The sequence below is a fragment of the Aspergillus pseudodeflectus genome (assembly GCF_044049435.1).
Source record: "Aspergillus pseudodeflectus strain CBS 756.74 chromosome Unknown BJX68scaffold_52, whole genome shotgun sequence".
NCBI lineage: Eukaryota > Fungi > Ascomycota > Eurotiomycetes > Eurotiales > Aspergillaceae > Aspergillus > Aspergillus pseudodeflectus.
The window spans coordinates 192,030-206,410 of NW_027263828.1; the positions used below are offsets into that span (position 1 = coordinate 192,030).

At 52.8% G+C, this 14,381-nt stretch overlaps 6 protein-coding genes across 6 annotated transcripts; 5 read left to right on the plus strand and 1 right to left on the minus strand.

Annotated features, from left to right (window-relative positions):
- Positions 1–293: 293 nt before the first annotated feature.
- On the plus strand, positions 294–4,121 carry BJX68DRAFT_257850 (DUF3433 domain-containing protein; the record flags this gene model as incomplete). The annotated part of the gene is made up of 4 exons (XM_071043419.1): positions 294–2,615; positions 2,646–2,754; positions 2,785–3,023; positions 3,096–4,121. 4 exons carry the CDS (start codon positions 294–296, stop codon positions 4,119–4,121), a joined length of 3,696 nt encoding a protein of 1,231 aa, XP_070895038.1.
- A 359-nt stretch (positions 4,122–4,480) lies between these two features.
- On the plus strand, positions 4,481–4,999 carry BJX68DRAFT_278437 (YjgH family protein; the record flags this gene model as incomplete). The annotated part of the gene is made up of 1 exon (XM_071048535.1): positions 4,481–4,999. Exon 1 carries the CDS (start codon positions 4,535–4,537, stop codon positions 4,997–4,999), a length of 465 nt encoding a protein of 154 aa, XP_070895039.1. The 5' UTR covers positions 4,481–4,534.
- A 658-nt stretch (positions 5,000–5,657) lies between these two features.
- BJX68DRAFT_257852 (amino acid permease/ SLC12A domain-containing protein) lies at positions 5,658–7,379 on the plus strand (the record flags this gene model as incomplete). Its single annotated transcript, XM_071043420.1, has 2 exons — positions 5,658–6,145; positions 6,209–7,379. The coding sequence occupies 2 exons, from the start codon at positions 5,658–5,660 to the stop codon at positions 7,377–7,379; spliced, it is 1,659 nt and encodes a 552-aa protein (XP_070895040.1).
- A 360-nt stretch (positions 7,380–7,739) lies between these two features.
- Positions 7,740–10,070, plus strand: BJX68DRAFT_244899 (homeobox domain-containing protein). The gene has a single exon (XM_071041402.1). It carries the CDS (start codon positions 8,010–8,012, stop codon positions 9,753–9,755), a length of 1,746 nt encoding a protein of 581 aa, XP_070895041.1. The 5' UTR covers positions 7,740–8,009; the 3' UTR covers positions 9,756–10,070.
- On the minus strand, positions 10,052–12,329 carry BJX68DRAFT_278439 (uncharacterized protein; the record flags this gene model as incomplete). The annotated part of the gene is made up of 5 exons (XM_071048536.1): positions 10,052–10,128; positions 10,172–11,498; positions 11,549–11,580; positions 11,635–12,191; positions 12,241–12,329. 5 exons carry the CDS (start codon positions 12,327–12,329, stop codon positions 10,052–10,054), a joined length of 2,082 nt encoding a protein of 693 aa, XP_070895042.1.
- A 350-nt stretch (positions 12,330–12,679) lies between these two features.
- On the plus strand, positions 12,680–14,354 carry BJX68DRAFT_278440 (MFS transporter; the record flags this gene model as incomplete). Its single annotated transcript, XM_071048537.1, has 4 exons — positions 12,680–12,917; positions 12,980–13,358; positions 13,410–13,487; positions 13,539–14,354. The coding sequence occupies exons 1-4, from the start codon at positions 12,715–12,717 to the stop codon at positions 14,352–14,354; spliced, it is 1,476 nt and encodes a 491-aa protein (XP_070895043.1). The 5' UTR covers positions 12,680–12,714.
- Positions 14,355–14,381: the final 27 nt, after the last annotated feature.

The window sequence follows — 14,381 nt, forward strand, 5'->3', positions numbered from 1 at the left end:
GAACAGCAAAACGATGAAACAAGGCAGCGCTTCGCCGTCGAATCGGAGTTTCGGAAGATGTTGGGGTCCACCAGTGGCTCCAACAGGGCATCGTTATTTGCTGTTCGAAGACCGAACCCTGCAAGAGGATGAGTCTACATCTTACCCAAAGCGCCAAAGTGATCAAACTGATAAAAACAGCCCCAACTGCCAAACGAGCCTCATGTCCTCCCGTATTGCCTTTCTCTGTTCTTTACATTTTCCTCCACCGGCTGGCCCATTCAATGGACAGCTAGATGCTGTCGACTTGCAAGATGAGTCCGCACCGAGAATGGATACCGCCATCGCTGAGGCCGCTGGCGCTCGCTCCTGCGGCCGTCTTTGCCTTTGGGATGATCGCGGCCCTGGAAGTCCTGCACTACATCTCCGTCACACGCGTTCTGTCCGCGCAAAATCAAACCACCTTGAATCTTGTCCGATACCTGCCAACGTTGGGCGTCCTCCTCATGGGCTATACGTTCAAGGGGATCGCCTCCGCCTTGAAAAAGGTCACCCCCTGGGCGAATATGAGCGGTGATTGGGCCACAGGCAGCAATTCCGTCCTGCTTGACTACGTGAATGATCTCGAGATCGTGGCCGTCTTTACCGCGCTAAAGAAGAAGCACTGGGCAGTTGCGGTGGGGCTCATTGGTGCTTTTCTCTGCGGTGCATTGGTCCCTGTGGCAAACTCTCTGGCCTACGTCGACCTGTTCTCTCCCAGGAATGAAACGGCAGCATTCACGCAGGTATCCGCTTTCAGCTTTGACCCCGATCCCCTAGCCATGGCCAATGGGTCATTGAAGATACCCTGGGACTCCACCGGAGCAAAGCCATATGCCCGTGCCATCTCACAGCAACTTGGATATGGTCCAAGGGCAGTCTGGGCCACCGCCAACTATGCCTTCGACCAGTTTACGTTTCCAAAGGTGCACAACGCCACTGTGGTGGCCGAGGTGGACGCGATATCCGCGACCATGGATTGCAAACGGCTCGGCTTCACCGTTAGGCAGGATTTGGAGATGCAGTTTATCGCCAACAAGGATGACCTCGAGGCCGTGGGATGCACGCGTCCGTATACAGCACGCACGAGAATACCCGATGCCTCAAAATCGATCCAGTATCCCTTGGCGTGGCTGAATATCACGCAGTGTTCCGAAAGGGACGACCGAGATGATGTGCGAATCGTGGCCAATTACTTCACGCGGATTAAACAGGGGGACAATTTTACCGATTCGTCCATTACCGGCTTCATCTGCGCGCCTCAATTTACCACTCAGCGAGTACGTTTATCGGTCAATGCGACAACCTCGGATATCATTGCGTTTTCAGCCGCATCCGAGCCAAAGCCCCTGCCCTTGAAGACGAGCACAGAAGCCCTCTGGATCTACTTGCAGAATCCGTTAGACTCGGACACCCAGAATCTTTTTGGAAAATCGCAAGTAGCTGGAGGGCCGTACAACCCGACAACGCGACCTCTCGCCAATGCTGCCAACATAACAGCAGCAGCGGATGAACTTGCATATAATAGCGATGCAACAGCCGATCCTTTTATGCAGGTTGTCCTGGCTGGCCAGCCCCAGGGTGTTTCACTCGAGCTCGATATTTTCGAAGCCAACATGGTCAGTTACGCTGGGAATGTATGGGCGGCGGTGATCAGCTTCCTCGCACGAATCGAGGTTTCGAACGACCTGCCGGGCACGATAACAATCACAGAACAGAGAATCAGATTGCGTATACCTGTCTTGAGGGCATTCGAAGCCTTATCAGCACTCTTGGGCGTCCTAGTCTTTGTTTTTGCTCTTGGACTACGACCAAAGACTCTGCTTAGTGGAGACCCAGGCCCTATGGCTGCTGCAGGTATTATACTATCCGCCACCGACACAAACACCGAGACAGAGATGGCGAACCAAGCACTATCTTCAGGGAAGACAATGATTGCTAGTTTTCAGAATGCCCGGTTCACACTTCGGCAACGCAAGCCCGACGAGGGATATGGAGTCGTAATGGACCGCGAACACGTCGAACCGGTGAAGATGACGCACCAGAATCCGGACGACAAAGCATATCAGACCGTACTCAGGAACGAGAAGCCGCTTCCGCCAGTGCCGGCAGAGGATATCTCTCAAGGCTGGAGTCCAATCCCATTACGTTTCGTATCCAAAGTGGCTCTTCAAGTGGCCGTTGTTGTGGTGACGGTTGCACTGGGAGTCATGCTGTGGGCATCAAACAAATCCGATGGACTTTGTAAAGATACTCAAATATCCCTGACGGCTTTGACACTTGGTATTTCGACTGTTCTTGTGCTGCTAGGCTACTGTTTTGCAGGCGTGGACTCATCGGCGCAGTCACTGGCCGTGTTTAACATCCTGCAGAAAACACCCAACAGACACACCATCTTCACAGACGATCTAACCTTACTCGGCCGACTCTCTGGGCTGGGGTCTGGACGGATTGATCTCGCCTTGCTCGCTTCGGCGGCCTATATCCTCATCATTCCAGTTATGAAGCTCGTCGCCGCCGGTCTTTTCTCTTCAATTGATACACAGGTGGTAGATCGTGTGGCCATTGAGGTAGACACCAGCCTGACCTCCAACCTGGTAAAGACGTTTAATTATTCGCATCCTGAGCCGCTTGTCAAGAGGGCCTGCGACTTTGCGGAGTGGGGACGTCTTGGGAGCTTCGACCTCCGTTCCAGGGCAGGAATCATTGACAACCTCGTGTTGACAGACGTGATGGGTATTGAGGGCGAGAGGAACACCACATCAGACGGAATTATCGAGGCCCGTGTGAGCGCCATTGCCGTTGACGTCGCGTGCGACCCTCTGCCCAGTACACACTTCAACCTGTCGCTGGCGATTCAACCGGATGGCCGAAATATTACCTTTAGTTGGTACTGTGCAACAGAGCACTGCCGCCAAGTATTCGACACCGAGCTTTTGCATGTGCTTTCGACGGCCCAATATCCTCAAATACCATCCTATGTGGGACGGGTCATTTCCAATAGCGTTTATCAGAAAGCCTTCACATTCGGTGAGAATATTCTGCGCCACGACAATGGATTCAGGTCCCCCGTACAGCTGCGCGACCCTGGATATTGGATGTGGCTGGTTGATTATACATCGCTTGGAGGGTCGAGGAATGCCTTCACTAACACGACCTCCATTGGGGAGAACGGCACCGAAGCATGGGCCACGCCCGGCTCACTCAATGTCCCATTGCCAACTATGATAGGCGCCAGTTGTAGGCGGAACCTCAGCGTCGTTACTGTCAACGCTACCTTCACCAGGCCGACTCAGGCTACCGCCGACCAGGAAATAACCCTGCTTCCCTGGCGGCCCGTGTCCGTTGACCTCGGGTCTGTCGTGTATGAACAGGCATATCCGGAGATCCAGCCGTATTTCTTCCAACCGCCCATTGTCCAGACTAGTCAATACCGAACTAGCAATGAGGAGGACGGCATGTTGTGGAGTAACACACTCTGGCCGACGCGCGGAAGTAGCCAGAACTTCTTCGAGCTCCTTGCAGTGGACGCTCAATATAGAGTTCAGAATCTGTCTAGCCTGCTTAGTCCCACGGGCCTCGCAGGCTCAGCCAAGCGCATGTACACCGCGTATTGCACTCAAATGTTCACAGAGCTCCGCACCATCGCTTCCGACGCATCCGTTTCCCCAGCAGCAAGCCAGCAAGAGGCCTCCTCGGCCATTCTGACTTACCGAGAGCCCCGAGTGCACCAAGACGCCGCGATAACGTACGTTCTTGTGGCCCTCCTCCTCGTCCTGGCCGGCTTTGCCCTTTTGGTGTTCTATCACTTCCCCAGCAAAGCGATCCTGCCCAAGGCCCCAGGGTCCATTGCGACTCGCTTCTCCCTTCTAGCCAACAGTACGTTTGTTAGCCGGATAAGGCAAGAGCGAGTGAAGGACCTGAAGCAGCTCAGGAAATTACGGGACTCCGCAGCCCTGGGTTGGTGGCATACCTCATCGCCCACGTCTGCCTGGAGGTGGGGAGTCGACATTGGAAAAGATGCCACGTTACAGAGCTGGATAGATCCTCCCCCCATTCCTGAACCGCCCACATACACGGCTTCAAAGAGTGGATGGATATGAACTACTTGGGGCAGATGGCAACAAGGCATGAAACTTGCAATAGTCGCAGGTTCAATTGCTCGTTTCAAATATATAAATCATACATGATACCCGCATCAAAATAGATCGCTTTTATTGACTGTCCTCACTTCCGTTTGCCTGAATGCGTATCACTAGAGTAACCATCTTCCGAGAGACCGCACTGCGCTGTTCGGGCAGCGTGCAAAGGGACTCAGAACGCTGTCGTTGGAGGGCGCGCAACGGCTCCACCCCCGGCTGTCCTCCGAGGGCGCAGCAGACCATCTCTTATCGGATCTCGAGTGCTACATGAAGTTAAATACCAGCACTTCGACAGCAGAGTTCCCAACCCGTAAGTTGCGGATTATTTACCATACATATAAACAAACGCACTCCCTTGCATCGGAATCAGAAAAATGTCGTCACAATCCCTCCCCGTCCCGTCGTCCACAAAGAAGAAATTCTACGCCACAAATTCGCCCTGGGAAAGCGTCTACGGCCATTACCGGGCCATTCGCGTCGGCCAACAAATCTACGTCTCCGGCACAACGGCCGCCGACCCCGCGAGCCCGGCCGAAGCACCTCGCGTGCTATGTCCCGGCGATGCGCGCGGACAGACGCGCGCAACATTAAAAGAAGTCATCAAAGCGATTCAGACCCTTGGCGGACGCGGCGCGGAGAGTATTGTGCGCACGCAGCTATTCATTCAGAGACATGAGGATGCGCCGGAGGTTATGGCGGGGTTTACTGACGTTCTTGGGCGGCAACATGGCGGGGACATTGGGTCGACCGCGATCCTGCTCGTTGTCTCGAACTTTTCTGATCCGGAGATGTTGGTGGAGATTATGGTTGATGCGATCGCGGATGCGGAGGCCCAATAAGGGATGGCGGGACTTGTATGGAGGTTGGATTTGTATATATACGATGTGAACAATTTTCCAGTCTCGCAAGGCTTCAAGCTTCAACGTCCGTTATAGCCTGATTTCACATCAAACGGGAGTAGATCGAGCGTCTTTACAACATCCTCCTATAATGACTATTCGGTGTAGTAGCCGGATTGCCACAATTGAAACTAGACAATGCACTTTCAGATATGGGTCCATGACACTGGGCAATATGTCTCGGGCATTGATGCGTACAGACGATGCGAAGAAGGATGTGCTTTCCTGGTTCCCCTCATCGCGGTTTTCCCATCCCCCTTTTCACCCCTGTGGAGACGTGATGTTGTTGGAGGGCGCCCCCGGAACCAGACACACTAAACCTTGAAAGCTATGTTTGAGGAGGGCGCGCGCTATCTCTGTTGATAAGACCTTGGTGTTGGGTCACCGTATGGGGTAAAGATAGAGGAAACTGCGGAGTAAGGACTCGGGACTTGTATCTTACCATCGGCCAGACGGATTCTTATGCTCGAAGCGGTTATAAATATCAGATTTTTCTCCTGTCCGCTGGTACTTCAGCTCCATTCTCCATTCTTTCCTTTGTTTGGCCTCTAGACATCCTTGGACACGGCCGAACAAGCGATTTACCATCCTATCCAGCATGTCTGACCTCAAACATACCTCCAGTCAGGGATCGGCGGGCGTTGCAAAGGATCCTGAAACTCAGGAAGCAAGTATCGATCGTCCCGATTTAGGCGGACTGCATCGGCGCCTGAGTAACCGTCAAATTCAGCTCATCGCAGTGGGAGGATCGATTGGAACGGGTCTTTTCATCGCCATCGGTGGCGCACTTCACAAGGGCGGACCAGCAAGCCTGCTTCTCGCCATCGGCATCCAGTGCATCATGGTCAGCATGCTCAACAACTGCCTGGCCGAGATGACCACCTACATGCCTGTTACAGGCGGCTTTATCGCCCTGGCTGGCAAATGGGTAGACGATGCCTGGGGCTTCCTCGCCGGATGGAACTTTTTTATCTTCGTTGCCCTTACGATCCCCTTTGAGATATCCGCTGTGAACGTGCTCCTCGGATTTTGGAGAGACGATATTCCTGCTTGGGCCGTGTGTTTAGCCTGTATTGCTGTCTACGCGTAAGAGTGCTATTCACCCTTGAAGTTATCAAAGTCCATGCTAATCACGACGTGATATGATAGGGCAATCAACTTTTTTACTGTCAAAGCATATGGCGAGGCTGAGTTCTGGCTCTCAGGAGGAAAGGTTATCCTGATATTCATACTCTTCTTCTTCACATTCATCACCATGGTCGGCGGCAATCCGAAGCATGATGCATATGGATTTCGGCATTGGAATACTCCGGGCCCCTTTGCAGAATACTCCTCGTCTGATAATACTGGTCGGTTCGATGGCTTCCTCGGAGCACTCTGGACGGCAATCTTTATTGTCACGGGGCCAGAGTATATTTCCATGGCGTCTCCCGAGGCAAAGCACCCTCGAGTCTACCTGAAACAAGCGTTCAAGGTGCTCTATGGCCGATGCTTTGTCTTCTATGTTGGAGGCGCGATCTGCGTAGGGGTCATCCTTGCCTACAATGACCCTGCACTGAAAGCTGCCCAGGACAGCGGCTCGTCTGGGGCAGCTGCATCGCCGTACATTATTGCAATGAACAATCTGTCCATCACCGGGCTACCCCACCTGACCACGGCGCTCATGCTGACATCCGTCTTGGCTGCCGGCAACACATATTGGTACTCTGCAATCCGCTCGCTCTATGGACTGGCAGTTGGTGGGCGGGCACCGCGTATCTTCCTCAAGACCAACAGCCGTGGCGTCCCAATTTACTGTTTTATGGTGGCAGCAGCATTCGGCTGTCTTTCCTTTATGCAAGTGTCCGGGGACTCTATGACCGTGCTGAACTGGCTCATCAGCCTGACCACTGCCAACGTCCTTATCAACTACATCGTCATATCCGTCACATATATCTGTTTCTATCGGGCGTGCCAGGCTCAAGGGTTCGATCGTCGCAACAAACTGCCATACTACGGTCGATTCCAGCCGTACTGTGGATACATCGCCGCGGGCTGGATGCTGCTCATGCTGCTGTGTTTCGGATACCGTAGTCTGAGGCCATTTAGTGTTGAGGACTTTTTCCTGACGTATACCATGGTCATTCTTGCTCCGATTGTATTTGGATTTTGGAAGGTCTTCAAGAAGACGAGATGGTTGAGGCCATCAGAGGTCGACCTGCATTGGCAGGCGGACATTGTTGCGCTCTATGAAGCGGGCGAGACGGAGCAACCTGTCGGTTTTCTCAGAGACGTCTTCCGCATGTTCAAATTTCAGAGAATACCAGTTGCCATGGCCTAGAAGCTGCTGAAGGTCGGATAAATATACACAATTTCCGAGTAGCAGAATAGTCTTGTACGCACACAGCGACCCCTTTGAGATCAGGAATGTTGTTCGTCTTTCCCATGTATTTTGTAAGCAATAACTACAAGTCACAGAAACAACCTTATCTCAGCTGGCCACTGATAACGAAGAATCTCGGAAATCCCCCGAGGCGTGAAGAGGCACGGGATTTGGCTGGACCTTTCGCTCCGTTATTTCGTCCCAAGCGAAGTCCGCATTGCCTTCCACTTTAGGTCTAGCGCCTTCACGTGCAGATCGCTTCATTGTCTTGATAGCTTTGAACATCTTCGTTCTCTTCTTCTCCTCATGATCCAGTGAGATCAATGCATCGTTTCCAGCTTCATAGTCCTTTCATCAAGATATTACAACACCGCCCCAGGAGTAGCGCTAGGAAAGCCTCTGCCAATGATGGCACCCATGCGAGATTCCTTCGCCACCTAAGACATTGGAGAGTCGAATCTCCGCAAAAACGAGGCCAACACGTGACTAAGTTTAACCGCCGCTAATCTCCAACGACAGAGTGCGAGGCGAACCGACTCTTTGCCCCTCCGATTGCTCCGCAGGACTGTATCAAGTGTCCAATTCTCAATGGGCGAGCTCGGTTTCTCGGCAGATGACCATGAGGACTGGTGGCGGGGCATGGAATGGTCTGCGTTGCACGACCCTGAATTTCCAGACCATACGACAAGTGATCGAAATCAAGGCAACGATCTACGCTGTATCCCATTTAGTACGGACCCAGGCGAGCCTGCAGGCTCAATAACTGAGGCCTCTGATGAACCATCGTTCGAGAACCTGTTGGACTGCGGCTTTCTGGGACCAGATATACCCTGGGATGATGATGAGTTCTTTCTTCCTTACGGCGCCTGGAGGCCCCCGGAGCCGTGTACGTACTGTCGTCGCATGCGGCTACAGTGCTTCTCACTCCAGACCACGGACGCCAATCCCAACCCGGTCAGGTCATGCTCCAGCTGCGTGGCACTCTTTCGGCAATGCAGTCTTGCAGAACGACATAAGCGCCAGCCGCACCACTATGAAACACCTCGCCCGGTCATTGACCAGTTGCACGGCATTAGGGAGGATGATACATATGTAGGTGATGGCAGTGCGAACCCTAATGTTGCTGAAAGCGGCGGGCTCGATTTATCTACTCCCAGCAGCAAAAGTGGCGCGTGCCCCATTATGCTTTCACCGAATCAGGCAAGCGAGCGAGCGAGCTCTTATTCTCGCTCTGTCAAACGAACACGGCCCTTGAGAGAATGGTTTGCGTGTAATCTTGCGCATCCTTACCCCACAAAAGCGGAAAAAGTCGATCTGGCCAAGCAAACTGGGATGACAAGAACGCAGATCAACAACTGGTTCTTGAATGCACGACGTCGTCAACGCCACTCTGAGAATATGCGGGCTCAGCGGCGCTCGGGTCTACCACATGGCTCACCCATGCCTCCCTCATCACCGTTAAGCATGATGACCCCGCTAGATCGCTGGCGCTGCTCACCTCCGGAGGACGAGCCCATAACAATTTCCCCTGCCATGCTGGAGAAAGCCCTGAATGACAGCTTTTACAACATCAACTCGCCGCACGGGGCAGCAAGTACCAGTTTTAGTACGGGCTGCGCATCGTCATCCATTAGCGGAGATTCCTGGCTTCATAGCCAGCCACACTCATTATATGCATCCTCAACACCAGATTCTACAATTAGCTTCTGTCATTCGAACCACAGTAGCTTCAACCTTGGCAGCCTGGATACAAAGAACGATGAGTTCGAACAGCCCCAGGAACCGAGCATTCAAGCTTCCGCTCTCGTACCGAAGCCGAAGTTTCAGTGCACATTTTGCTCGCGGGACTTCAAAAAGAAATTTGACTGGAAGCGCCATGAGCTGAGCGTTCATATGCCTAGGCTTAGCTCCTGGGTTTGCTCCATACCTCTAGCCCCTGAGCAATCTCGGCTAATCTGGCGCACTGGGCAGGAGGAGCCCGAGTGTATCTTCTGCGGACATGCCTCCCCTTCCGAATCCCACTTCCGGTCACACGAGTTCGAGTATTGTGCTCAAGGACCCATCAGTGAGAGAACATTTAGTCGGAAGGACCATTTATGGCAGCACCTGTACAAGTTCCACGGCTGTCGTAAGTGGGATGGGTGGATGCCTGACTTGTCATCCCTTAGGATGAACTCTGATGCCGTGAACAGCTTCTGTGGATTCTGTGATGTGACTATGGATAGTTGGACCGAGAGGGAGCAACATATGATGGAGCACTTTCTACAGGGCATGACCATGGCCAGTTGGAGGGGAGGTGAGAATGGGGGAATTGAGTTAAGCATGTCGAACTAGTCTCTAGACTCTTTTTTTTTGCGAACTAGAAAGAAGATATTACCACCCTGAGATGGCCTGATGATCAAATCTTCCCGCCCTTCAGACGCTCGCCATTACTATTCGACCGCAGTCCTCGGTATTTACTCTCTTATACAGACATGGTAGGGAGTTATCTCGGTATCCCTTTCACCGCACAAACCCCAGTGACGCTAGGCTGACGGCTATTTGATCATAAACCAATATTCGAACCTTAAACTAGGCGTTTGGTGAATGCCATCCGTAACGACGACAATGCCAGCAACAGAAGGATATTCTCATGGCCCCCGTGTTTCCAGCACGTTGTCAAAAAATGTTAGGGGAGAATAAAGGCCAGGAGGCAAATCTGACAAGTCTTCTCATTAGTTCCAGTCCGGATAACAGAGTGTGCTTCTCACATTGATTGTTGAACATTGCGCCAAATTCATTCAGATGACTGGCATCAAAATCCGCCAAAAGGTCGTAAGGAGCGGGCGCACTACAGTTCTCGACGGACGTTTCAGTGGTTCCAAGGACGATGCTCAGAGCCTTCGCTACTTTCCCAGCTTCTGCCGATGCCGTACTCATCTCACGCCAAATCTTGTGCGACATTTTTAGTCGTTGTCGAATCTCTTCTGCTCTAGGCGACCACGTTGTCTGTCCTGCAGTCTCAGGCCAGTCAAACTTGTCGACGTCTTGAAGGTAGAGACAGAGCACGCTCGTTGCGAGGAGAACGTCTTGGTTGAAAATGTGGGTGACCTTCCATCTAAGCTGAGACAAACGACCAAAGGGCTGAGACTCTTCATGAAGCATCTGTTGGAATGATAGAATCTTCGAGGCGGAATCTAAACAAATTCGCACCGAATCCCTGTCCCGGTCTTGAGATGGTCGCCCTGAGCAGCTGGTCAAAGCTCTCCGGTACAGCAGGAGGCGTGATTTGTGGTAGGAGGTTTCTATACTTACCCGCTGTACCACGAGGTTTGGACTATCCGTGATGGGATGTGGCATAGTTCCCCAGCGCAGCACGGGCGGAATAGCACGATTGTGCACGTCTTCAAGAAGTGCGTCGACCTTGATGACCTGCTCGTACGAAGGGGGATTAATGTCGCTGTTGATGTCGCAAATCAGGCCCAGGGCCGAGATCAGTCGCCCTTTTGCAATGAGAGGGAGCACCGGTGTCCATTCTGTTTCTGGCCTGGGCGGAGGCATCTCAGTCGTTTCCTCTTCAAAATCACAATCGCGAAGATTACGGGGCAGTTTTGTATCGGTCTGCGCGTTTGTAGCACTTCGTGGAAGGCCCGTCTCCATGGACAGAGCAATGTCTAATACAAGGATTGTCGTCCAGATGCGCCTACGCATCTCACCTTCGAATGGGGATATTCCGGGAAAGTGATCTGGGTCCCGGTGATAGCCCATGCGAATTGCCAAGTGCAGTATCGTGTTTGTCGAAAGCCAGCCATCGGTAGCGCTGTCTTTTAGGAGTATAGACTCTCCAGTAAGGACCGTTATAAGCGTTTCCAGGATATACGGTCCGCCCGTTGTATACCTGGCGAGAACAAGACACTGAATTGCCTGCTCCCGGAATGCATCCTTCAAGGTAAGGTATTCCACCTTGGACGATTCGGCTCGTCCGTCGATGAAGTCCAAGGCGAAGGTCTGCAACAGCGCGGCAATATATAACATGGAGAACATGAGACCAATCCAAGCGACAGAAGTGGCGGACGGATCTTTCCAGAAGGCTTCGTACTGGTCGAATGTCAGACACCTTGTAATCGGCCAGGTTAGAAAGAACCCACCTCTCGGAGAAACTTCTTGCGATGAATGAGAACTACGCAGACAGTCAATACTTCTGAGACCGGAAAAGATGCTTTCATGTACTGACACGGGGTGATAAGATAGGAATCAAAGTGAAGGGCCATGAGACGGTCAACAACTGGACGAGGGGGAACATCAGCCAGTATTTCGTCTCGAGTTGCATGGCGGTTCGGGCCATAGAACAAGTGTGAACCGAGCGGAGTCTTGCTATCAGTGACCAAGTCCTCCTTCAGTCCTCTGATCTTGGTAAGAATGGCCTCCCAATGGAAACTCTGGACGTAGCTGGTTCCAGAATCGCGCACCTTTAGGGTGCCAGGGTCTGCCGCGGATACAGTTTTATCTTGGGATTCGTGTAGTCTCTGGTTCTCAGGGAGCACATCTGCGAACGATAGCGAGCTCGGCCTCGGCGATTTTTGGGCGGTCGGAGTTGGGAGCGACTGGCCTTTCATGAGCGTCACAACAAGGCTCTCCAGCTCAGAGATTCTGCCATGGAGGCTGGTGGGCTGTCGCGGAGCAACGGGCCGCTGAACACCAGGCGTAGAAGGTGTCGTCGCATAACTGCAGGAGTTGCTAAGGCCACGCCTTGAGCAAGTCCCGCATGGGTGTTGTCGGTCGCACCTTAGCCTGGCAAAGTTAGGCGTGCACGACTTTGCGATGGCTATCGAGCACGTACTTTCGGTGTCTGCAAGGGTCGCAGGAAAGCTGGACTTTGTCTCGGCGTCGGTTCGGCGGCGGACGCGGGCGTTGAGCATTGTCGGCCATGGTGTGATGATCTTGTCGAGAAAGAAGATGGCTATGCGCACCAGTGAGAGGTGATGGAGATAGCAACGTCGTAAAGTCCGACCCTCCGACCCTCCGCGTCCACCGTCCGTGCGCCACTGCCCACCACATGCCGCTCATTCCATCTTCCATCTAGTTTAACTCCGCATTTGCCAACCATGTTGCGGATTTAGTAACTGACACAATTCCCCCTTGCCAAAGAACCATCGCTATACCGTCCGCGCGCCGTCTCCGTCAACAGAGCGGTAGTCCAGCCCCCTACCCTGCCTTCCTATCTATCTATAAATATATATAACAAGCAAGGCCTTGCAGCATTGAGCAAAAACACTCCAAGAACCCCGAGTGAAACTCCCCGCGACAGCAGATCATGGCGGTAGACTTGGAATCGGGCTCGAAAGACGGCCACCTTGACCGACTCTCTGGCAAGCCCAACCAAAAAACAATTGACCAAGGGACAAAGGACAACATTGTCGACTGGGATGGGCCAGAAGATCCCCAGAATCCGTTGAATTGGCCAGCATGGAAACGCATGACCCAAGTCGTCCTCGCCAGCGCTTTCTTGCTCACTGCGTAAGGCAGTTCCTGCGTTCCTTTCGCGAAGCAGATCCCTTACTGACCAAATACACATATAGCAACCTCGCCGCGACAATGTTTGCACCTGGAGCTGCCTCACTTGCTGAAGAGTTCCGTATCACGAGTTCGACCATTGTCAGTCTCACCGTGTCTATTTACCTCTGCGGCTTTGCCGTTGGGCCAATGTTCATTGCGCCGCTATCCGAACTGTATGGACGTCTTGTCATCTACCACACCTGCAATGTCATTTACATTGGCTTCATCATCGGATGTGCGCTGGGCAGAAACACCGGCATATTTCTCGTTTTTCGATTCCTGGCCGGGTGCGCTTCTTCGGGTCCATTGGCAGTGGGCGGAGGAACCGTCGCGGATGTCGTCCCGCCAGCTCAGCGTGGGAGGGCCATGTCTTTGTTCTTTATGGGACCACTCCTGGGACCAGTAAGTGACATTACCTCACGCAGACCATCATGGCACTGACAATCATTCCAGGTCTTGGGCCCAGTTATTGGTGGTTTTGTGTCCGAATCCATTGGCTGGCGATGGACGTTTTGGATCATTCTAATCCTCGTGAGCAGAGCACAACCGCTATTCTCTCCAGTCACTGACAATTTCACCTAGGCAGGAGTATCATTTACAATATCAATCTTCTTCCTCCGCGAGACCAATGCCGTTGTGCTCTTGGGATGGAAAGCCGCCCGCCTCCGGAAAGAAACTGGCAATGCTGCGCTAATTTCAAAGATGGATCGAGGCCTGGGGCCCCGCCAGCTATTCTTCCGCGCTATTGTTCGACCAACAAAGTTCCTCATCCTGTCGCCAATTGTGCTCCTCCTTTCCCTCCTGTGCGCGTTCGTTTTCGGTCTCCTCTTTTTGCTGTTTACCACGTTTCCCACGGTCTTTGAGGAGCAATACCGCTTCTCCGCCGGCATTTCTGGCTTGTCATATCTTGGTGTCGGAATTGGAATGGCCGTCTCTCTCGGAGCCTTTGCAGCCGTAAGCGACAAACTACAAAAGGCACCTGGAGCTTCGCCCAAACCTGAAGAACGGCTGAAGCCCATGGCATGGGTCATGCCCGCCGTGCCCATCGGGATATTCTGGTATGGATGGGCAGCTGAGACGCAAGCTCATTGGATCGTACCTATCATCGGCACCTTCCTTTTTGGATTTGGCATTCTCTGGGTTGTAATGCCAGCTCAACTCTACATGGTGGATGCGTTTGGCCCTGAGGCTGCCGCCTCTGCGTTGGCTGCGAACGTGGTTGTGCGACTGCTTTTTGCTGCTTTTATTCCATTGGCAGGGCCCTCATTGTATGCAGACCTAGGACTTGGGTGGGGAAATAGCGTCCTAGGCTTCATAGGCGTGGCATTTCTTCCAGTGCCATTCTTATTCAATCGTTACGGAGGGTGGCTTAGGGAGCGTTTTGCGGTGAAGCTATAACATTTCATGTTGAGGTAGAGGTATTAT